The sequence below is a fragment of the Clytia hemisphaerica genome, unplaced genomic scaffold, assembly GCF_902728285.1.
Source record: "Clytia hemisphaerica strain Z4C2 unplaced genomic scaffold, Clytia hemisphaerica genome assembly, whole genome shotgun sequence".
In the NCBI taxonomy this organism is placed as follows: Eukaryota; Metazoa; Cnidaria; class Hydrozoa; order Leptothecata; family Clytiidae; genus Clytia; species Clytia hemisphaerica.
In genome coordinates this window covers 121,239-145,464 of record NW_027103377.1, presented here as the reverse complement: position 1 = coordinate 145,464, position 24,226 = coordinate 121,239, and the positions used below count along the sequence as shown (strand labels likewise).

General features: G+C 36.1%; 3 protein-coding genes across 4 annotated transcripts; 2 read left to right on the top strand and 1 right to left on the bottom strand.

Moving 5' to 3' along the window:
• Window positions 1–411: 411 nt before the first annotated feature.
• LOC136824576 (synapsin-like) lies at window positions 412–20,872 on the bottom strand. Of its 2 annotated transcripts, none has more exons than XM_067080562.1 (11): window positions 20,531–20,872; window positions 16,573–16,630; window positions 11,789–11,880; window positions 11,250–11,406; window positions 10,850–10,939; window positions 10,462–10,524; window positions 9,001–9,143; window positions 8,315–8,389; window positions 8,019–8,121; window positions 7,279–7,423; window positions 412–1,413 (listed from the first exon to the last, which is right to left on the bottom strand). In XM_067080562.1, the coding sequence occupies exons 1-11, from the start codon at window positions 20,779–20,781 to the stop codon at window positions 1,112–1,114; spliced, it is 1,479 nt and encodes a 492-aa protein (XP_066936663.1). In that variant the 5' UTR covers window positions 20,782–20,872; the 3' UTR covers window positions 412–1,111. The 2 variants fall into 2 exon arrangements, with proteins under 2 accessions (XP_066936663.1, XP_066936671.1); XM_067080570.1 differs by lacking the exon at window positions 20,531–20,872 and adding an exon at window positions 16,973–17,246 and having other exon boundaries at window positions 1,029–1,413.
• LOC136824590 (carboxypeptidase N subunit 2-like) lies at window positions 4,878–6,108 on the top strand. The gene has a single exon (XM_067080582.1). It carries the CDS (start codon window positions 4,887–4,889, stop codon window positions 6,033–6,035), a length of 1,149 nt encoding a protein of 382 aa, XP_066936683.1. The 5' UTR covers window positions 4,878–4,886; the 3' UTR covers window positions 6,036–6,108.
• On the top strand, window positions 12,376–15,889 carry LOC136824479 (uncharacterized). The gene is made up of 3 exons (XM_067080541.1): window positions 12,376–14,402; window positions 14,613–15,011; window positions 15,442–15,889. Exons 1-3 carry the CDS (start codon window positions 12,402–12,404, stop codon window positions 15,793–15,795), a joined length of 2,754 nt encoding a protein of 917 aa, XP_066936642.1. The 5' UTR covers window positions 12,376–12,401; the 3' UTR covers window positions 15,796–15,889.
• Window positions 20,873–24,226: the final 3,354 nt, after the last annotated feature.

The window sequence follows — 24,226 nt, the reverse complement described above, 5'->3', positions numbered from 1 at the left end:
TTAGTTTCTCTGAGAAGTCTTTTGTCGTAACTAGCACAAACCCAAAATTTAGCGCTTCAAAAAATTTAGGTGCTGTAAAATTTCTGAAGCAACTGTTGCAATAAGAAGCTGTGTGTGTAACAGGGATGTGCGAACGTATAGACGATCCTATCGGTTACACAAGATCACTAAAAAAGGGAATAGTTTATGAAGGCGTGATAAATTCGGGCAGAGTAAGCAGTGGCGGAGGTGTTTGTTCCAAACTCTACCGCCACTTCTTTCCCGTAAAGTGCCCTGACGCCCTGATGACTTTGTGCTTGAATATATTTTGCCGCGGTTACTGAACCTCTAAAACGGACGATAGCATCGATAGCATCTAGTGCGAACGCTAAATACTAAAATGACAGGAGTAACAAGTTTGTTTATACAATTTTTTTTTATTTTGATTCATTTTTTGTTTTCAAATTTCTAAACGAAACTAATACCCCTTTTTGTCCACTTTGTAAAATAAATAAGTCGTAAATTCATCATCTACAATTTTAAAATTCAAAATAATATTTACTTTAATAATATCATACAATATTCACGTCAGCCAGGACACAACATCAAATAATCTGAAAGTTGAGCCCATATTTAATCCGTAAAAATTTAAATCTTCCAATACTCCAAGCTTCATAAATTCAAAGCGACGTGACGTGATTTGTCTTTACAACTTCTCATACACGTTTGTTAATCCGTGGCAGTGATCGATAGTCTTTCAATATTTTGCCCCATCGCCCGGTGGGGGAGGGGGGACTCAAGCTAAGCGACCTACCGTAGGTGCGCCTTTAAGGGTACGTTTTTCCGGCTTCCCAAAGTTCACTGTGAGGGTCGAAATAACAGAAAGTGCACTGTAAAAAGTGAGAATAACGAAGCGTCTCGGGAAATTTACTCAAATTCGGTAAATTTTCTCAGCACTGTAAGGGTCCGATTTTAAAGGAATAATTTCAGATTGAGTGTCCCTACCCTCCACTGGGCGCCATCGGCATACCAGTTCCTCGTGTCCCTGAAATACCACGTGTTCCAAACAAAATTAGTGTTTATATCGGCTACCGAAGAAGTTTATTTCAAGCACTTTATTATGTATGTGTTTCTAAGATTCAAAAGCACTAAAGAAACGCCCTGTTAATGAGCCTCTCCGATTTTGATCCTGTCTCGATTGACTTTGGTCTTTCGTATCTAAATCGTTTAAAGAAGTGTTCGAATTTGTAACACTACCGCCATTCAACGCCCTCTTGAAATGATTTCTACTTTCCATGTTCATTTCGTTTGGAGGGGCGCTTTCGGGGCGTAAATTTGTTGTTTGGGCGTTCATCACGACTGACTTCAGCTTAATGTTTTCGTTGGCACGTGGGATATTGGGCGAGGGTGGACCACTGATCAATTGAATGGCATCTGAATAATAAAATGATTATTATGAATCAAAAGTTTGATGATAGATTATACGATTCAAAGTGAAAAAGAAGTTAAGAGCATAGAGATCATGTCATCAGACACCAAGAAAAGATCTAATATATGTTGAATGAAAATAATCGCGAATAGCTGAAGATTTTGACAGTCTTGCAAATCGATATTATTCAGCGAAAGGGAATCGGTTTTGATTCAACGTGGAAATTTTAAAGGCATGGTTATTTAAGTTTCTTACAAGGAGGAGAAAGTGCGTACTTCGCAACATTAAAAAAGAACGACGAATTTCACCATCCATAACCCCGACTTTTAGTCACTGCACATTACGTATTCATTCCTCTTTGTGTTTTGCGTATAATAACGACTAATAGTTTATAAAATTAAAATATACGCATGCGTTTTAACTTTGTTTTGAAAATGAAACAATAGAAGCGAAGTAGACGCTTTCTCTAGACTTTTCATGAAATATTATATTCAAGAAATTTGAAAGGCGAAATATTATATTCAAGATATTTGAAAGGCGAATTTCTTTTTTTTCATTTACAATGAAATTATGTTTGAATCAATTCGCTTTAACCATTGAGGAATTCAACCAGAAGGTATCTAAAACTGAAACTGATTCTTTAGTTTAATGATTGACCTGTTTTTTGTGGTTGTGGTTATTTGCAAGTCTGTCGAGATTCCCACTCGCGCATTATTAAGTTTAGTGAAGTATTTGTCAAATAAATGTTATTCAATTCTGTTTAGGGATTACACGTTTTTTTTTTATTAGAACACCTAAAATTTTGCTGAGCCTGGTTGTGCTTATTTATTATTTTTTAGCAATTTTCAGCCTAAAATGTTCTTAAATGCGTTCTTAATTTTTCAGACTACTCTAAATCGACAATATGATACAAAATAAAGAGCACTTAAATTTGGCAAAATTTGGACAATATTTGACTCTCGACTTTTGAAGATCCACCCCTAAATTCGGTTAAAACTGCTTAAAAAGAGGAAAAAATTGTCATTTTTTTCCAAACTGAGGCTGGGCATGTTCTTAAGATGTTCTTAATTGTTCGACGAATTTCAGCCTATATGTTCTTATAAACTAGGTTCTAATAAAAAAAAAACGTGTATGTAGTGTAAACCTACTAGGTACGAACTTGCAGTTAAATCCCGTTAGTTCGAGTTCGAGAGGCTCAATGAATTTTGTTCGTATTACGGATAGATTCGAGTTAGAAAGTATTTTACGAGGGATATGTGGTCATATTTTGAAAATAATATAGAACTTCTATCCAAGCCTGAGTACATCTTTGATGCTTTATTTTAGAGTTCACAATCGATAAATAAAATGTATTCAATATTCAGGCTGTTTATAATAGCCGAATTCATCAATGTCATAGAAAATTCTTTTTACAAAGCGTCCAATGCTAACGGAGCAAGTCATTGTACCAAGAAATTCACTTTGGAAAAGACTTCACCTATTCAATGTACTTTGCATTGTGGGAAAAACAAATGCATGAATGCTTTGTATCAAGATGGTAGATGTAGCTGTGTGGACGATTCTTGTAGACCATTACCAGGAGAATACAAAGATAACAAAAATGAAGATGTTATATACAAATGTAAGAACTACTCTTATTTTCTAATTCGTATATAGTAATATTTATTATTTCTCCTTCGTATCACTTCATATACCCACTTTATATACCTAGTATATAAAACACAGTATGGTCGTCTAGATAACAAGAGTGCGAAAAAGAAATGTCAATACCAATACTTTATCAAATTTTTATCATTTTAGCGGAGCTGACGCCACTAACCCCAACACCAATCTGCTACACACCAAAGAATAGCGGTTTTGCAACTTTCAACCTTCCTTTTACTGGAAAAATCAAATATCTTAAACTGGTGCATGTGTCAGGGGGTACTGTATGTAGCGTTAATCATTTATACTCCAAATGGGGTTGCACGTTTGGCAACTATCAAGTCAATGATATCCACGTTGTTACTACTAACGAATTGAATCAAATTATCTTTCCAACGGTTACACATGCTGGGACAGTGGTTAGAATGGAAGGAGCAGATCGAGATGCAGATGAACTCATTCAACGTCCTGATTCTCCTGTTGGTGTTTCAGCAAATCAGAAATTTCGAATCTGGTATACCGAGGATTTATATGATTTATCAGAAAGTAATAATTATGGGACACACTGTATTCGAGTTTATGCTGAGTATTGTTGATTTGTTTATCAACAACCAAAACCTGAATTGAAGAGCTCTTCAGAGGGAGAACTTCTCAAAACAATCACTAACCTTTATATATCCCCCTGGACCAAGCTATATCCGCCATCTTTGATCGAAGTTTTTTTTGAATTTGTACACGTAAAGAAGCCATTGCAGTGTTGAAAATTAACGTCTAACGGCGCTACATCATCAAAAGTTTTCGAGGGAAAGTAGATCTCGCGCTCTCGATGCACTTACGCTGCTATTGAATAGTGCCGCCATTAGGATTAGGGTACCACTTTTAAAAAACTCCGATCAAAGATTTCGCCTGGCCGGAATTGAGAAACTTGGTCCAGGGTATATAAAGTTCAGTGAAAACAATGCGTCATCAAAAATTCTGACGTTACAAAGTTACGCTGCAAAAAATGCAAAGGTTTTTACACTATACTTATTTGTGTCATAATTCCAATTTTTTTTGTTTTTTTTTATTTTAAATTTTATTTCCTAGCTCTACGTACACTAAGCAATTTAAATATTGTAACGTTTTAATTTCATATTTAATCATTGCAAAAAAACTTTAGTAAATTCAAAAAAATAAAAAAAGCAAGGTTCCAAATCCAGGAGCAAAAAAATAATCTATAAAGCAAGTATCTGGTAAATAGTTGTTTATATTAACACTGATAGTACACACTGCATTAGAGTTTATATTGCGTCTTGTTGATAGATAAATCACCCACCAATCACGTTGTTCTCTTTCTGTTTAGTTTGAGACAAACGGTTATTCTGTTCGTCCTATAAATTTCAACTTTCAGACAAAGGACGTTTAGCTTTGGCCAACCAATGTTTTTGAAAAATGATGGTCTCAAAATTCAACCACAAAACAATGTAAAATCATACCCTTTCATTTTACCACCGAAAATGAACTAACTCCTTTAAAATCGCTATTCAAATTCATATTCCATAATCAACAGCTAATAAAACTTGTTTTTTGTGTCGTCATATCAAGCACTTCTTTTAAACAATGTTCAATAATATTTGAGGTTTTCATAGCGTGGTCTAACATCCAAAAGCCTCCTCCTGACAGTTTTATTGGCTAGAAGATTTATCTAGTTTGACCCTTACTCTTAATTCATTATGTACGTATATTTTTTCTGGTCATTCTGGACCAGGTCATTTCCTAAAAACCCGCAAGTCATAATATGTGGTCATTCTTATTATATGGTGTTACATTTTTATCAAAAAACTGAACGGTTTTTATGAATTGTAACTCCTGGATTTTATGTGTTTGTTGTGCTGTAGGTGAGAAAACCTGTTTAAAAAATTGTGCTGAAATTAAAGAAGCTACCATGTGGGTTTTATTTTATCTGGTATTTTTGTCTATATCATTACATCATGTTACAGACGCCAATGACGTCATCAAACGTGCACGGGATCAACGCCTGTTATGTATTCTACCGTCAGATTGTCCTGTCGGGTGCACATGTCACGACACAACGGCACATTGTAATGACGTCAGCGAATTCCCTGATTTACCTGGTTGCGTCACACATGTTGTGTTAGACGGAGGATGCTTTAAAGGGAAAGGTGGCAACGAGGAATGTCTTCGGCGTCTTGAAGCCAAATCCTTTCGTAAAATGCGATACTTGATTCAGCTAAAAATCTTGAACACAAAACTGGAGACTTTACCCAAAGGTATTTTCTACGGTCTCTATCTCTTAGAAGAATTGCATCTCCATGGCAACCGGTTGATCTTATCCTCAGAGATCACTCATTTCTCGGATTTGGTCAGCTTAAAGAGACTGTCTTTATCTAACAACCATATCACATATATCAACGATTTCCTACTGTTTGGTTTACGTAACTTAGAGGTTCTGGATCTAAGCAATAATTTTATCAGATGTATTCCTGAATCGATGTACAACCAACTACCACGTTTGAAAACCATTGTTTTGACACATAATAAACTGTTGCACTTCTTATCAGGAACTGCTCAGAATGCCAGGAACTTAGAAGTCGTTCATTTGGAGAACAATAACTTAGTCTCTTTATCTATCAATGTTTTTGATGGGTTGTTCAGTTTAAAGGAAGTGTTTTTGGAATTGAACGAGTTGGAATGCTCATGTGACATGTATAAACTCATTTTAAAACTTATGGAAATGAATGTCTTTGTTGAAGGGCACTGTACTTTTAATTGGCAAAACAAAAAAAGTCAGAAATATCATTTGACCACTATCCCTAGACATGTGGTATGTCCAGATTTGGATACCTGTCCGCCATTATGGGTGCTTGACACGCCAATACAAGAACAAGCGGCTCATCCCGCAGAAGGAGAAACAGCTTATCCAATACAAGGACAAGCGACTCATCACCAAGTCCAAGAAGGAGCTTTACGACAGCATCAATGATGCATTACTATCTTTCTTATCGAAGTTTTTTAAAAGATCAAACAATAAATAGAACAATGTATGCTCTATCGAGATCGGCTGATACGACTGAATGAATTTGGAAAACAATCTTTCAAAAAGGTTTATCATTCATGGAATTTAAATTTCTATTTTTCCAATTGAATTGATTAATAATATCTCCATATTCATCTGACTTATATTTGAAATATATTTTAACTTTCTTGCGACTTTCTTGTTAGTACTAAACTAGACGGTTCCCGTCGTCGTAAACGCCGGTTAACGGTTTTGCTTGCGCATCAAAAGCCTTTGAAATACTATAATGTGGGTTAATTCCTGACATCGTTTTGGCTTAAAATGCCAAATACAATAATAAAAATTATACTTCTAAACTTTCTACATTAGTCGAAATTTTGTGTCTGTAAGCCTCGATGATATGTCTTTTTAAGATAACGGAAGTTTGTGTTCAATGAAATGCCATAGTGACCCTGTCAAAATTATCGAGGGTACCCGTCGTTGCAGACGCCCAAAGGTGTCTGACGTGGTGAGAGGGTTGCTTCTAGGAAAGAAAAAGCCTTAGTTGTGAAGGAGAGGCTCGCACTTTGCGATTGAGCACTGAAGGTTTTCCCGTTTGTTGGCTTCGCATGCGGACAGCTTAAGACCGGCGCGTATGCAATGCAACCAACATTGAAACCTTTTTAAATAATGTTAGACGAAGTTTAATCATCAAACAACAATGTTGGATTTTGTTGCGTGTGTTGATATAAAATAATTCGAAATCGTGCAACAAAAATGCCACACCTTTTTATTTGAAACTTTGTGACGTCGCAGTACTTTTTCATGAAATTGACGTCAGAACTTTTTTCGTTTACAAATAGCAGTGTAGAGTCTTCTCTAATCCGAGTTTTCTACGCTTGTCAAACTTAGCGCGAGACTTTTTGTATCGAAGGTGGATAGGTTTTCCAGCCGCGGCGTTCAAATTTTAGAAACCTTAACATATGTTACTGGGCTAGCGTTACAGACATTTTTCATAAACTCATTTAGTATAGTAAGATGTACTTCTTGCGTTTCCTTAAATAGAAACTCCTTCCACCTTTCAAGTTTGTCTTGCATCCGTACTCTTGAAAAAAGATCTTTTTTTTTATAAACTACACCTCTACCTACCCTGAATGTCACAACTCCTCAATATAGGAGTTATATGAACTATTTCTGAAATATTCCGAATTAATTCCGAACAAAGACTTACCGGTTAGAGTGTTTCCAGCGGCGTTATTTTGTGGTGGTTGTGGCGGCGGGAATTCTTTCTCCATCTTCTTGAGAACAACGTTGGCAATACATTTCATATCATCTTCTCTCTTGTCCGGACAGATACTTGGTGGAATGTTGTTCACCTGAATGCACATATAGAGAGAGATTACCACAAGATAGTGAGAAAAATAATTGACTAATTTGAGAGCTTGAGCCTCACCAACCTGGTTCGTTTATAAAGAAAAGAATTTCAACATCCGTCAATTTCTGAGAAGATTTTAATTTGGAAAGAATATCATTTTGAAGTCTATAAAAAAGTTTGACAAGGTATAAAGTCCTGGGTGAAGATGCGGCTGTCAGCAAAATACAGCTAGCAACTGACCAACCTGACCTAAGAAAGAAACGAATCTGAGAAAAAATAATATAATTGAAAACAGGTTTTTGGGCAGAAAATCGTGCAATTTAGCCATGTACACAATTTTTTTATATGGCTCATGGTTGGGCTGTTCTTAATCTTTTGAAATAAATTTTAATTCTGAAATGTTCTTACGATGCTCTTAATACGGTAAGTTTCTTTACTTCAAAACTTAAGATTTGTTTAAAATATATTAAAATCAGTACTTTCTAGGTAATTTCTGAAATCTGAGGCTCAGATTGTTCTTAATTTGTTCTTAGGTTTTGGCAAAATTTTCAGCCTCGTGTTCTTATAAAATTATTCTATTAAAAAAAAGCGTTAACCTCGATAATGTATTCTTTGTCGTCTTTTGTGTGTATGACTTCCACGCTCAATATATCTAATCCGTCAAATAAACCGGCACACTCGTCAGCCCAATTCTTATACCTAAAAAGTTCGGAAAAAAATTATGATATGCCTTAAGTGTATTCATTTTGGCGGGGAAAAATCCGCCAAATTAAATACCCTAAAATTTAACAAAATCTTTTAGGATAGAAATTCAATCTAAAATCAGCGTTTTTAAGTAAAAACAAAACTAAAATGACAAGTAATTTTTTATTATTTACTTAATATTAAATACCTTTCAGTCAGTGCGATTTCTTCAACGGTCGAAGTTCCCGTATTTGTTTTCCATGCGTCACATAACGATTTCCGCCTGAAGGAACAAATCCACGTGTTAAAATATTTTCTTTGTTAAAGAATTTTTTTGCAATGGCAAAAATCTAACCGTGTCTAGAACAGCTCTGGAAAATTTTTGAATTAGGTTCGGGGAGAATGTCGAAAAATCTCAGTATGGTTCACCTTGTTAAAAAGAAGTGACATTTTTAGAAGCTTTATCTTGTTTTTTTTTTCCATTTTCGAAAGAATTTATACCCTAAGAGAGACATTTCAAGGTGAAAATTCTGATCCTTTTCCTAATTTTAACCCCTAGGTTGAGAAACTTCCCACTTCCTCTTCGCAATCCATGCATACCCGGCAAATAAATTGTTTGTTGGTTTTTCTTTGAATGTTATTTGTGGAGTTTTATTCCTGTTCTTGGGTATCGATAAAGGTCTAAGGCTAATCTCCTCATCAATCAAAAAGAGAGAAACTCCTAAGTTATGAAATTTGAATTTTCGAAGAGAGTTAGCGAAGACAAAAGGGTGCAAAATTTGTGTAGGAGAGCAGTTTTTAATGACACAGTAATGATCTATTCATAATATAAAAAGTGTCATCAAAATGTGCTCTCCTACACAAACTCTCTTGTCTACGCTACAGAGAACTTACTTGTAAACTTTATATCTTTGTCCAAATTTGTAGATTCGCAAATCGAATTTGCCCTCAAGGAAACTTTCACTTGTCGCATATGTATTGGTCAATGATACCAATGACGCGACATCTTGGAAACCACGTGGACTTGCAACACAAACCTATAATTCCACGATGTCATTATCAAGGGCTGTACCAACACTTATATCTGTGCATCCACCTCATTTTGACTAAAGTGAACTACTAAACTGTAACCTGAGATCAGATTGTGGTTGTTTTCTGCCCACCACGCTGAAGCTCTAAAGGGATGGGTGAAAACATAACAATCTGACGAATATGCAATCTCGAAATCGTAAGGACCGCGTTCGTCTAAAAGGACTAGGAACGACAACAAAGTTTCGTGATTGTGTTTACGAATAGGGCGCCGTATCAGTTTTTGACTTTCTGGCGCACAACAAGATTCTTGTTGTAAAATTTTCCGCGGGAGGACTATTTTCCTCAGATGTATAATTTTCAAGTGCCTTCAGAGGTTTACCGTGCACGTAAGAAAATTATGAACATCTGTTATCAGGTTACTAAACTGAGGACTGTGATTCGGATTCACGATTTTCGGATTACCAACTGTTCTTACCATCATATAATTGTAAGTCATGTTTTTAAAGCTTTTACATTACTTCATTAATACGCATGCTATGTACGTCATTAGCAAATGATTAAAGTCTGTTTCAATAGATAGATAGTGGTATTGTCCTGGGAGCTAAAATACAGCCAAATATTTGGGGGGACCTGATATGTTTGGGGGAGCCACGAATTTCAATGGCAAAGCTGGGGGCTGACTATTTCTTCTATTTTTATCTTCTTCGTTTTTATCCAAAAAAGAGAGAAACACGCCAACATTTTCAAATTTTTACTTATTATAGCGGGCGCAAAAATCAAAATCTTCTAAAATTGCCTCCCCAGTTTGCCCAAATTTTACCTGACCCACCACGCTACTACACATTATAGTCATTTTCACCCAGGAAATAAAGGCCTTTTTACATCTTAAAAACCGTTAAGATTGCGAGAATGGCAAAAGAATAGAGATGTGATTTTCCTAAAAACGATATTAAAATCAACAAATATTTTGTACAAGGTATGGGCTGCTTAAAAAAACTTTTAATATTTGGGAGATCTAAATCTTTGGTGGGACCTATTGTTTTTGCCTGGGACTTAGACCTGGGCTGACCCTATGTGAAAAGGTAATCTTGAGTGGAATATTATCAAAAAGAAAAAATTAAAAAAAAATATCTGAAAATGAAGATTGAAAATGGAGAAGAGAAAAATCAACACGGGGTGTCTTTTTAACGAGCACAAAACCGCTATCTAATTCGAATTCTATCAAAAGTTATAGCCTTTTTTGTCTCTGCTGAAGATTATATTGAGACAGACTTTACGTCACCTTTCATGCTAAAAGGTGGAGAGTTCTGAAAATTGAATTACCTTTCCCAGTCCACTGTTTGCGCTTCCAACTTTTATGACGACTGGCAACGAGGGAGGTAATAACTGAAAAGAAGAAAACCAGTTTTGTTTGTCTTTTATTGATACATGTTTTTTTATAAGGACAAACTATATAGGAGCATAATGCTGCGATGACCAAAAGAACGTTAAGAACACTCTAAGGCTTTGCAGACACTGAGACACTTAAGAAATTGCACAATAATACTCAGAAAATTGAAAAAATAAGATCATTGAAAGGACATTTTTAGACTTAAAAATTAAGAAGGCTTCAAAATTTTTGGATGATATTAAAAATGCGTAAGTGATAGAGCTTTAACCTCTTCAAAAGTCTGTCTTTATGGGGTTAACTGTTTAAATTATAGAGCCTTACCATTTCATAGTAACTCTGATAATAATTTTGTTCGATAAGTGGAAAGTTCTCTTTACCCAATCGTTGTCGTATCTTCAAAAGTTCGGCGTACTGAAAAAGCGGGAAAGTGTTTCAATGTAAAGGTTGTATTTGTTAGAAATAATTCGAGAGTTGAATATTTTCAAAACTGGACAATAAACGTGTTTCGTTTATGCGTTACTTGAGAATAATCCAAACTGGTCAACCGTCATCTGATAGATTTCCCTTTATCAGTAAACTCCGAACAATCGCCCCGTCAATAAATTGACTCTAGGACTTTTGACAGAAATTAAAAAAGAAATACTCAAAGATACAAATAAGCATAATCAGCTAGTGAACACGTGATATCTCAAATCTGATTGGTTAAAAAATAAGTGCTTACCACGACAGGTTTTTGTAGGAAATTGAAAGTAGTTAAGAGAGAGTTGACAGAGGGTACTAAACCATGCATTAGACCAAGTAGAACGTTTGTATGATCTGTCTTCAAGTCTCCTCCTTTCACGTATTCACGAAATAACACAAAGTCGGGTCGCAGTGATCTATATTAAAAAATTTTCAGGTTAATTAATTGTATACCACGTTCTTCGAGGGACGTCTCTCGATCGGAGACGATCAGGGCTTTTCATTTCCTGTATCTAGGGATTTTGACTAAAATTACTTTCATGGTTTTGTTCACTAAGGGCTCTGTGAGTCTTATTATATCTTAAACTGTGAGTTTTGCGTTGAAGGAAATTAAAAAAACTTCACCACGAGCTAAATTTGTAAAATCGATCTCCTCTGAATCTCGATCCTCTATCTTCTATAGAATTGCAAGTAGGATATAATGGATACAATGCCAGCATCCTTGGCAAAAAAAATTTAATCGCGGGTCTGTTGTGGTAGAAGAAGATCCCAGGGTGTGGCCACCCCTTAATGACTAACCTTGCAATGACAGCGCCATTCCTCACCACCCTCATGCTAATACTTGCACCTTTCTCCGACGACGATTTCACTTCAAGATCGCTTAATGCTACCTAGATGAGGAGAGAATAATAGAATATTTTAATTCGAATACTCGAATAATTTTTTTGAATAATCATTATGATCACGGTGTGATCTCCGTCTGGAGTCGGGAACATTCGAAAGCTCTGAGATTTGGTAAAGTACAACACCGGATTTAAAGTCAAATTAAGTTTATTTACACCAAATACTGTTTCCAACGGTAATGTTTTGGGATGATTAAACTTATTTTGTTTGATTTAGGATTATACACTACGATTTTAAATTTAGGCTTTGTTTAGTCTGGAAAAGCTTTTTTCTAGCTTTAGGTTTTAGACTTTTTTTACGTATTCAAAAAAAGGTCGTGTAGAGAGGCCTTTATTTGTTAAAGCAACCAGTTTGCAGTGATTTTTTCTTTTACCAAGGATTCGATAATTGACGTCAAAGTAAAAAAATTAAAAAATTGACGTCAAAAATGTTGTATTTTTGATAGCTTCAAGAAATTCATGTTCTTTTTATTAGAGAATTTTTCTAGAATCGTTATCCGAATGCGCAAATGGTTTCAAATCTGGAAAAAATGGATTCTACTTTGAATCGCGAGTTTCGAGATGTTCTTCAAATGGATGCTTCTTCTATTCCACAGCCAATTGAAAATGTTACTTCCAAAACTGAAGCCATGACATTGAATACGGACTTTGGACAATTCAATTTAACAACTTACAACCATACTGCTGAGATTTTAAACACAAAGACTCAACACAATGGATTTCTCCAACCTGACTATGGAACTTCTATAGACGTAGAGACTGTCCGGGATATCCGAAATGACATGTCCGAAAATAACGTTGCTACTTTTACTAAGGAAAATTTCTTTTTCTATGATGAAGAAGATGAGGATTTTAGTGAGAGTTTGGAAGACGTCTTAGCCAGGCGAGCTCCTTATTATAATGTGGATAGAGATCGAAGAAAGAAAGAGATTTTAGATAGTTTAGATGTTGAGAGCAATCGCCTTCAATCAACAAATGATTTCAAACGTGTCCCTGAATTACCGAAGGATTCTCTCCAATCGCCAATTTGCGTTCTGGTCCCGCAAAGAGATACCCTGGAATCGCCAAGAGATATCCTTGAATTGCCAAAGGATGTTGTTACAAATGGCGGGATAGATGCACTGAAAGCAACGAAGGATACTTTAGATTCGCCAATCAGGTTCCTACAGTCACCAGAAGATGTCTTTGATGAAGATTTCAATGCTCTTCAATCACATAATGGTCCTCTTCAATTGCCAAAGGAAGTTATTGAATTGGAAAAAGTGGATGAGTTGGCTGCAGAATTAGATGCCTTTGAATTGCCAAACGTAGATGTTACTAAATTGCAAAAATTAGATGGCTTTTGTGAAATAGATTTTTGTGAATCCCCACATGATGTCATTATAAAAGCATCAGAAAATACTTTCACTGCAGAATTAGATACCTTTGAATTGCCAAAAAAAGTTTATCACTCACCAAAAAAAGTTGACGGGTCCTCCAAAGACGATTTTAGTGAAGAGTTGCATATTCTTAATCCGCCAGAGAAAGTTTTTGAGTCACGTAAAGAGGTCTTTGAATCAATTAATGATGCTTTTAACGAGGAATGTAACGTCCTTGAGTCACCAAGTGAAACTTTTGGATCACCAACGATGTTCAATGAATCATCCAACGATGTTTCTGCTGGAAGATTAGATTTCTCTCAATCACTAAGGGAATTCATTAAATCACTAAATGGATATGCTAAACCTGAGAAATCAGTTATTGAAATTTTTGAAGAAAGGATGGTCTTAAAAACTGGAGTCAAAGAAGATCAAACTTTAGAGCAGGGTCAGAAGCTTCCAGAACCAGAAAGTGAACGAACTGATGACCATGCTGAACAGGCAAACGTAATCAATACTCGCTGTGTTACAGAATCAAATGAAATCGAGATAGATGTCTCACAGAGATGCACCAATGAAATCGCAACAAAACAAGCATCTAGTGTAACCCCCGTACTAGATACTTGCACACCAGAACCTACTCAAAAGGTGTCCACCGTTCTTTTACCAAAAACCACCATGGCTGATAATGCTTTCGAAGAATCGCGTCAAGCTGATAACAAAGATCCGTATCAAGCTATTTCAACCGAGGCTGTATCAAGTCCAAACACTGAGAATACTCCCACATCATCTTTAGAAAGTTCTATGGAAATCACGTTGGAACACTTTGACGTTGATAACCGAAGGTTGCCAGAGCTGCTTGAAAATGTACCTGTTCCTAAAATAACCACTAATCTAGTAGATATTGATGTATCTGAAAATTTTGATCGATCAAATCCGACTAACGTTAAAGCTATTACATCGAGTGACGATTTGGAGAGCGATTTATCTGATAATGTTCCATTTCAAGCAATATCAGAAGGCTATGATACGCTACCAGGATCTCACATCAAAAGAAATGAGTTTATAATTGATCTGGATGATATCAATGAGATGGATGACCTTGCATTGACAGCCTTGGAGATTGAGGATGAAACTGATGACGACTTGGAGGTTAGTAGATTTCGATTGTTCTCATAGAATCTGATCATAGTTAATATAACATAGGTTATGGCGTTTTCTATCTTTTAGATTATCTAAACTCGAACCTCAGGCTCCTTCAGTTCATGTTTCATGGTATCTCAATAACTAATTTACATTCCTCGTAAGTGTTCGAGTTATAGAGATACGATTGCATCCTATTTGATCTTCTTTTCTCCATAGGCTCAAGAAACTCGTACCTCACCATCTGATGTCACTGGTGAACATAAAGTAGATGGTGTGAACAATCGTTCTCAAAGCTCATTGAAAAGTTGTCAGGCTTCCGGTATGACCGCAAATGCATTGTCACCAACTGTAATTGAGGGACCATCAAGCTCTGGTGATACTAACCTAGCAAATTCGTTCGATGATGAAAATTCTTCGCATAGTCTACAACGAAACTTTGATCCAATTGAATTACTTATGCGCGTAGAAGCATCATCAACCACCAAAGATAAAGTGGTCGATAGAGATCACGAGCGAATGATGAATGAATTTTATGATCTGGTTCGAGGTGTTCAGAATTGGACACCTGGAGATTGGCTCACTCCAGGCGAATATTGTGATCTAATTCGACAACAGGTATGATTCATTGAAATTCGTGAAAATTAAGGCCACATAAACCGGTTTTTTCTGCAACACGACGAATGAAAAATGAAATATGCTAACTGTGAAATACGAACCATAATGGGTTGAAACATTCTAGTCTTTTTCTTTGTCGCGTTGCATTATACCGGTTTACGTAAACTCATTTTTCTTTCTAGCGTAGGTATACCCTTGATTCTTCTCTTAATTAGCATCAAGCTGAGGAGCATCATATGTACCATTTTTTTAGCATTTTTGGACATTTTTGTGGTGTACCACTACAAGTGCAGTGGTCTAAATGTACTAGTCTACCACTGCACTACGGTCATAGTAATTATCATTTTCGATCCATTTATGAGTTTTTAAATGTTTTGTTTGCCACGTGAATTGATTCTTCAAAAAGTTTTTCACTTTTCTTTCAATGTAGAGCCTACCTTTGGTTATGGCCGCCAACAGAACAATCCAGACCCAAAAGAAGGAGATCAGTGAATTTCGAAAAGAAAACTATCTGCTTAAAGAAACCATGTATGGATACTATGCTGAAGAAAATAACCGCCTCAAAAGAGAAAATAAACGCCTGAAAGAATCCATCAGTAAGAACAAAGAACTTTACATTCGCAGAGAAACTCAAAGAACAGAACAGCAATGTCGTTGTCATGACAATGCCAATTTCTATGTCAACGTTGGTAGCAAGAAAACTTCTCTTTTTGGACGATTCAAAAAGTTATTTGGTAGAATTAAGAGGATTTTCACATGTAAGAAAATTGAACCAATGATGTAGGATAACGGTGGCAGAATCAGTTGGCGGTGGCATTAGCACAGCCCGAAAATATTCAATACAGTTAAAGGGAGTAAAGTAACATATGATGAAGACATACACGAACCTCTTTCACGAGGAAGGTTGGAACCCGAAAACTGCGATGATGGACCCTCGCTCTCGGTGATTTCCATATATGTTGGTCAGGAAATGAATACTATCACATTTATTTATTACTTTTTATTGTAACTGTTTAAATATTTTAAGCCTTTTAATTTTATCTTACAGCAAGAATAGACATATATGTATACATTAGTACACGAAAAATCAAAATCATCATTGTCTGAAGTTTACCTGGATGAAGAATAGTGTTACGTATTTAAGAATTTTTTGGCGAATATTTTCGACTTTTCATTTGACCTGCTAAAGGCTTAACTCCTCCAAAAATTAGAGCTCCCGTATCCCCGCTAAACATAAATTAACGTACGTTTCACGCTCTCTTATTCGATTTTCAAGGGGATTCGGATTTTTATGGAAAAAAAGATTTAATCACTTCGAAAGCGAATTCAGGACGAATCTTCAGAATCTTACTGCTGAAAACCACAGTTCAACGACAAAAATCTTCGGTTTTTGCCTGTTTTAAGAAAATTCAAACACAAAGAAAAAGTAGATTTAGAATAAAATGAATGTCAAATAGTATAGCGTCGCTTTTGAGGGTTTCGATCGAAAACCCGAGCTTATCGAATAAGATAACATCGAATCGAAGCGTGTAAACTGTAATTTGTAATTCATAAAATATACCTGCTCTACTCGAACATCGTAAATCCCGTGTAAGGAGCATCCTTTGAAAACCCGTGACCTAAAAAGTAAGCACATAAATAAGTGATTTATAATATGAGGTTATCTACGATGCTCGGAGATCGGAGACCTTACTTATACAGCGAAGAGGTTCCCCACGTTACATAAAGTATTTTTCTGGTAGAAAATGTTTTCCAGGCAACTCCTTTATTCTTGGGGTGATCCATTTCCGTTTAAAGAGGGTAAAGTTATTTTGCTGCAGATTCAATCAAAAAACCTTTAGGTAATAATGGAATCAGATGAGGAAATTGTTTAAACGTCGCTCCTCAAATGCGGGATTCCTGGGAGATGGCTTAATAAAGTTACAGGGAAAAGTCCATTGATAATGTTCTTCATAACTTACCAAGCTTCAGTATCCGACCTATCATCGATCACCAACAACGTTTTATACAATCCACTCACTTTGGGGGGAGTTCCCTTTTTCCCTTGCTCAGTATCTTTATTGAACACCGAGGATAAGACATTCCCTACTTCAGGTAATTTATCAAATAGGGAAATTTTCCTTAGTGGTGTTTCGACAATTTTAGGTGAGTTGAACGAGAATAATGAAGTTTTTCTTTGTTGTATTTTCTTCCCTTCCATTTCTTATCGGGCATTCATTTTTGATTGGGATCCCTATTATGTATATCGAATAAAGAAAGTAGAAGAATCCGCCCTGCTTTTTTATCGCTGATGATGATCTCTATAAACCTCCTAAAATGCTGCTGTTACAGTAACCCCTATAAATCAAATGTTTTTTAAAATTCGAACCATTTATAAGCTAAGAATATTTTGCGTCTCTATTACTCGAACGATTACAGTGACCCTCCTTGGTATTGCAAATAATAGTCCCAACCATACAGGGGCTATATGAAGAAATTGGTTACAACACCCGTAAACAGGGCACAAGCTACTGACTGGCTCATACAGTGGAGTCTCCATTACTCGAACACTCACGGGGAACTCACAAATTTGTTCGAGCTAAGAAAATTTTGAGTTAAGTAAGGAGTCAGGTTTTTAGGACTTTTTTTAACCCTTTGAGTGCCAGGGTCTTTTTTTCTAAGTTTTTTTTTTAAAATCGCTAGTTCAAACTTTAAGGGCTTATATCTCCTGATCTAGAAAGAATTAGAAGCTCGTATATAGCTCGTTGGATAGCTTAGAGTCTCCTCTTTCTTTTGGGCGCCTTCGGCGCCGCCCGATTGAGGAAGGGCGTGGTGGGCGGCGGCCAAGGGGGGGGTACGTTAGGGGAATTAAAGCAGTCAGGCCCGCTGCGCGGACCTGACTGAACTGATGGAAAAGTGCCCAGTGGTAAAACTTCAAATCAATTCACTAGAAGACAGAATAAAGTAAAACAGGGCCAAATTTGGATCACTCGTTGACCAAAAATAGTCAAAAAACGGTCAGAATCTCAAAAAAGTGAATTTTTGTCAATTTTTTGCATTTTTTTGACTTTTTTGCTTAAAATCTCGCTGGAAAGACTCATTTTTGAAATTCTTTTTGCTTGACCATAAAGGACAATCTAATTCCTACGAGTTCGACCAAAAATAACGATTTCTAACTCAAACTGGGCATTACAGGAGGGCTTCGCCCTCCTATATAGCCCATGTCGTATATATACGACATCGGCACTTAAAGGGTTAAGTGGAGGGACTAGAAAACTTGTTCGAATTATAGAGTTGTTCGACATTCGAGTTATAGAGGTTTGAATTAAAGAGATTCTACTATTTTATCAGAATCTAACTTCTCAGTGCTACTAGGCCAATTTCGAATTATGTCGCCCTTATTTTTTCAAGAAGTCTTGTGGTAAGTCCCTCAACATCTTTCAAATTGGGCTTTCCAGAAGAAAACAATTTAAATTAGATATTGATGAAGTATCGAACCCCCTGGATATCCTACTTTATTAGTAAAGACATACACTATTAAAAATATACTCAACCCCCTGGATATCCTCTCCTATAAAGACATTTTACCCCCTGGATATCCGTTCCCTTTTAGATATTTAACTCCCTGGATATCCGCTTCCTTGTAGATATTTAACTCCCTGGATATCCACTTTTGAACGAAAGTCATTGCCCTTGAATATCTGATATCCTTAACAGGGGGACACGGACTATTTCTGGAAAAGCCCATTCTTGTTTCAAAAGTAAAAGTTCAAAAATGTACAGTATCCATCCAAAACCTTTGAAATAAAAAAGTGTTTTTTCTTCACTTTCTTCATTGTTTTTATTATTTTCCTCAGATCAAAAAACTTTGTTTCGATTTCGAAAACCTTATCAAGCCAAAGCAAAAAAGGAACTACTCAATAAAAAAAGTTCGTTACTGGTTCGATAGAGACTTTATCACTAAATGGATTAGTTTGTTACGTTTCTCCACTGTCTACAAAAACTAGGAAAAACCTTTACAGTAATGAAAAACATAAATAAGCACAAAAAAAGCAAAATCTTTCTCTCAAAAATACTTTAATAATTTACTGCAGTGTATTTTTTAATACAGTTTTACAGTGTTCTATTTTTCACCTTCTTTCAGGGCTGTTTTGCCTTATTTTGTACCGCGAAACAACTACGAAATACGGTCCCAAAACATATGCTTTCTTTTTTGATAAAAATAATAAAATGGCTTGAAAATAATCTCATTTTTATCTTTCCCCGTTTCTCATGATATTATTTTATATTTAGTTCGTTGTAAGGTTATTTCGAAAAATACTCATAGGGGTGTTTGTGTGTCAAAATTCGGAAAATCCTGTGAGAGAATTCCCATCCAATCAAATATGTAGAAGGACTGTAAATAAATTAGTATTCCTCGATATAATTACCCAACGAATGTTTTGTATCGCGTAACCGCGAAGTAAATGAAAAGGTTTTTTGAAGAAGATTTTGAAACGTAGTTTATGCTTATAAAGATAAGGACAGTGCAGTTATCTGATACAAATAATCGAATGGAAGTCAAAAATACAGAAAGAAAATTAAGAACAAGATATTCATCTAAAAAGAAGTCATAAAAATGATCAAACGAAACAAAAATTCTAACGCAAAAAATCTCTTTAATACCGTGATCAGTGATAAGGCACAGCGACATTAAGCTCAGGGTGTGGTTGTTGGATTACGGGTGTGCTTGCCGCCTGTATTTCGGGACTCAGGCCCTTGATGTATTCGAATGCGAAAATTTTTGGATTTCGTGGCCATTAACCATGCAGTGAGAACTCCTCCCCTCAGTTCCGTCCAGCTGCCCTTGCTAAAAAGTACCGTGCCGAATCTACCCAATAGAAGGAGACATTCAACTACGACGAGATATGAACGAGCTTCTAACTCCTATAACCAGACATTTAAAGCATTTAAAGTCAGAACTAGTAAAATTCTTCAAAAAGGTCCCGACACTTAAAGGGGTTCCCACGGTGTCTTTTCATAAGTGTTCAAAATCTTTCGAATTGAATTCCCTATCTATCACCACATTGCTGAAATGCTTGTTAGGACTCTTTAGATCCACCGAGAGAGTTTCCATCTTGACCTGGTACACAACGTTGTTCGAAAGTTCATTTAATGTAACATAATGGACGTCGGGTGGACGTTGTTAAGACGTTATTAGGAAAACTCTGACCTGGGGGGGCAGTGGGCTTACCAACTGACGGTATGTGCGGCGAAAAAATTGGCTTTTAGAATCGCACCCTTACAGTGCAGAAAGAATCGGCGAAATTCATACCCTTACAGTGCATTCTTTCAAATTTTAAACTCTTTTAGAGCAAAAAATCAAGATTCTCGAGCAAAAATTAGCAATTTTTTCCAGATTTGCTGAAATTTCCACCCTTACAGTGCATTTATCAAAAGTCCACCCTTACAGTGCATTTCTGATATTTTGAAAAACATACCCTTACCTGTTGGTCAACTTGCCTCACTGCCCTGCCCCACAGAACTCTGGATCAACTTACCATTCGTGTTCTTTATTACCATCAATGACCAACAATGTTTTCTGTCTCCGCTCATCTCTAACACCACCAATGTTATTGACACTGTTATTCGAACTATGTGTAAATTTACTGAACAAATTCACTGATTTAGCTATTATAGATTCACTAGTGATTTTATTGTTTTGTTGTGTTTGACCAGCATTCTCATCATCAATGTCGGTCAATGAAAGTGCTTTGGTGATACTTTGCCGGAATCTATTGGCCACTGACATCTTCTGATTATAATTGTGTGTATGTTTTTGAAGATGTGGATTTAGTTTACTTTTGTGTCACGTGTGTTAAATTGTTCATTATTTAGTCACTGAAATGAAGATAGAGGACAATTTTAGATCATCAGCATTGTCTTGGTCACTAAAAATCAAATCGTCATATTGATGACGTCAGCAAAATTACGAACTAGGGCATGTCTCCCCTAACGAAAATTTAACTTTTGTGCCTCTATTATTGACTTTATCAAAAGGTAAATCATCTGTTCCCCTTGTAGTATGTTGACAACTTGGCGTCAGTGAGAAAACTGTCGGCACCCTTTTTATTTGAAATACAGTAAAGAATTGACGCGGTGAAAAAATACCTAAAATTCAATCCACGCTATTTTTTGAGAAATATACTGAGCCCTCATTCTTATCTGGCACTCGATGTAAAATCTTTTTCCGACACGCTAGATCAGAAGAAGGTCGGGGAAATTTTCGAAATCTGGAGGCTTAGATTACAATATTTCGCCAGATCGCGACAAGGCAGTGGGAGACCTGAACCCCAGCCCCAGTTTTCGGGAATTGTTGGGTAAAACCAAAATATCATTGCGGCCGAGTGGTTAAGCGTCGACTCAAAGGTCGACTATCATTCCTCTCCAATCAGAAAATCTTTAGCCTTCGCTTTGGAATATCAGATAAGTCTGATACATTAAAACTTTACCGAAGAGCATCCAGTTGGCCTTCGAGTTTTCAACCATTATCAAACTTAAAATCTCCACCCATGTAAAAGAGGCGATTTCCAATTTCGTTCGCATTGAGGTTTTTCAACTTCTTTCTAATAGGTGAAAATTTACTACCGAGTTCCTCAGAAAGGAGTTGCAGGATCGCAAATTCACTTGATTTGAATTGCAGGATCAATGATTGAATTTGTTTAAAATGCAAGACATTGGCATTATCTAAATTGCAGGGGTCACCAATTCATTTTGTCTAAAGTATAGGATTAGCAATTGACTTTGTCTAAATTGCAGGATCACCAATTGACTTTGTTTAAAATGCAGGATCACCAATTGACTTTGTCTAAACTATAGGATCACCAATTGACTTTTTTTAAATCGCAGGATCACCAATTGACTTTGTCTAAAATGCAGGATTACCAATTGACTTTGACTAAAATGCAGGATCACAAATTGACTTTGCCTAAATTGCAGGATCACCAATTGACTTTGTTTAAATCGCAAGATCACCAATTGACTTTACCCAAATTGCAAGATGGCCAATTGACTTTGTTTAAATTGCAAGATCGCCAATTTTGCCTGCATTACAAGATCACCAATTGACTTTGACTAAATTGTAGGATCACCCTTCCTTCACTTTGTCTAAATTACAAGATCACCGTTTCACTTTCACCGATAAATTACAGAATTGATTTGCTCTACATCCAAGAATCATTAATCGCATTCTAACATCGCAAGTGTTATATAGTTGTCCATTTTACTAAACACCAAAATTATCTCTCATACTCATCAAATGCAAAGTAAAAGATAAAAACGCATAATTATGAAAGGTCCGTTTGTCTAATTTCCTCGAGAATTCAACATTCGAAAATGATACCACGCGTTCTCCAGTTCTCATATGTCCTATGGAGATTTACTTGTATACGCTTTTCAGAGCCATTATGGACCAATTATCTTTTAATTCATACATCACCAGACTTAATCCTGTTTATTCTACTATCAACCCGACAACAAACTTTTCGTAAACAAGTCCCCAATGATGAAAAAGAGTATAAACCAATAAATCAAAATTCCAACGCCTTTTTAGGGCCTTCCCTCTTCTTTTTTTGAAATTTCTCTAAAAAATCTTTCATATATTTATACATATTTTTTCCTCTTTATTTTTGTTATATATTGTTTTGGTTGATGGTTTTTTAATTTTCCATAAAAGTTGCTTCTCGTTTTGTGTGTATGTGTTGTCCTTTCTATATTTTCCCCTCCATTATTCCTGACAAGGAAAATTCATATTTTTTCGTGTTCGTAATTCATTAATGTTTATAGTTTTCTCTTTCTTCCATAATTCTCTCTCTCTCTCTCTACTCTCATCTTCTTATGCAAAATTCATTTTGATCCTACTCACCAAAATCTTCTCACTCTTCTTTATTTCCAGCTCCCTTTTCTCTTTATAGAAATCCTATGTAACTATTTCTCGTCCCTTTGTTTTTCGTTATACCTGGGTTATCTTCGTATTATTTTTTTTAAATTGAATCATTTCTTATCAAAATTATCGTGCTAGGTATTTAAAGGATATATTTTCTCATTGGTAGAAATTAACTATGGCGATATTGAGCCACGTTGATCAATTTCCTTATAAATTAATGATCAACCTTTTTGAAATTTACGATAATGAACTTCGAGCTGACAGTTAGAGCTGTTTAAGTAGACAGCTTTTCGGTAATGTTGCAATATATGAAATACTGAAATCGTCGGATATTTTTGCCGCAAAAACAAGACGTATCCTGGGCAGATTCTACAGTTCTATAGTTTGTTAGTTCCATAGTTCCATAGTTCTATAGTTCTATAGTTTGTTAGTTCCATAGTTCCATAGTTCTATAGTTCTATAGTTTGTTAGTTCCATAGTTCCATAGTTCTATAGTTCTATGGTTTGTTAGTTCTATAGTTCTATGGTTTGTTAGTTCCATAGTTCTATAGTTCGCTGGTTTGTTAGTTCTATAGTTCTCTAGTTCTATAGTTCTCTGGTTTCTTAGTTCATTGGTTCATGGTTCTCTGGTTCACTGGTTCATGGTTCTCTGGTTCATGGTTCACTGGTTCATGGTTCACTGGTTCTCTGGTTCATGGTTCTCTGGTTCATGGTTCACTGGTTCATGGTTCTCTGGTTCTCTGGTTCACTGGTTCATGGTTCTCTGGTTCACTGGTTCTCTGGTTCACTGGTTCTCTGGTTCATGGTTCACTGGTTCTCTGGTTCACTGGTTCACTGGTTCTCTGGTTCGTGGTTCACTGGTTCGTGGTTCACTGGTTCATGGTTCTCTGGTTCTCTGGTTCACTGGTTCTCTGGTTCTCTGGTTCGTGGTTCACTGGTTCATGGTTCTCTGGTTCATGGTTCTCTGGTTCTCTGGTTCTCTGGTTCACTGGTTCTCTGGTTCTTTGGTTCGTGGTTCTTTGGTTCACTGGTTCGTGGTTCACTGGTTCATGGTTCTCTGTTCATGGTTCACTGGTTCATGCTGGTTGGATCGTTGGATCATTGAATTGTTGGATCGCTGAATCATTGGATCGTTGGGTGCTTGGATCGCTGGATTGTTGGATCATTGGATCACATTGGATTGATTAAGAAAGGGGAAATTTCGATTTTAAAGACCATAAATATTAATCCTGGGAAGAAATAATTTCGATGACCCATCACTTTTTTCCATTTTCGTAAGTAATATTTTTTCGCAAAAGTTAGTTTCCTATAA

Excerpts from the sequence above, each read along its gene's own strand:
- LOC136824590 (XM_067080582.1), top strand. The coding sequence starts at position 4,887 with ATGAATTGTAACTCCTGGATTTTATGTGTTTGTTGTGCTGTAGGTGAG.
- LOC136824479 (XM_067080541.1), top strand. The coding sequence starts at position 12,402 with ATGGTTTCAAATCTGGAAAAAATGGATTCTACTTTGAATCGCGAGTTT. Across the intron at positions 14,403-14,612 it reads AAACTGATGACGACTTGGAG|GCTCAAGAAACTCGTACCTC; the intron begins GTTAGTAGATTT and ends TTTTCTCCATAG. Across the intron at positions 15,012-15,441 it reads GTGATCTAATTCGACAACAG|AGCCTACCTTTGGTTATGGC; the intron begins GTATGATTCATT and ends CTTTCAATGTAG.
- LOC136824576 (XM_067080562.1), bottom strand. The coding sequence starts at position 20,781 with ATGTCAGTGGCCAATAGATTCCGGCAAAGTATCACCAAAGCACTTTCA. Across the intron at positions 10,940-11,249 it reads TCCTACAAAAACCTGTCGTG|TACGCCGAACTTTTGAAGAT; the intron begins GTAAGCACTTAT and ends CCGCTTTTTCAG. Across the intron at positions 9,144-10,461 it reads CAAACAGTGGACTGGGAAAG|GTTTGTGTTGCAAGTCCACG; the intron begins GTAATTCAATTT and ends GTGGAATTATAG.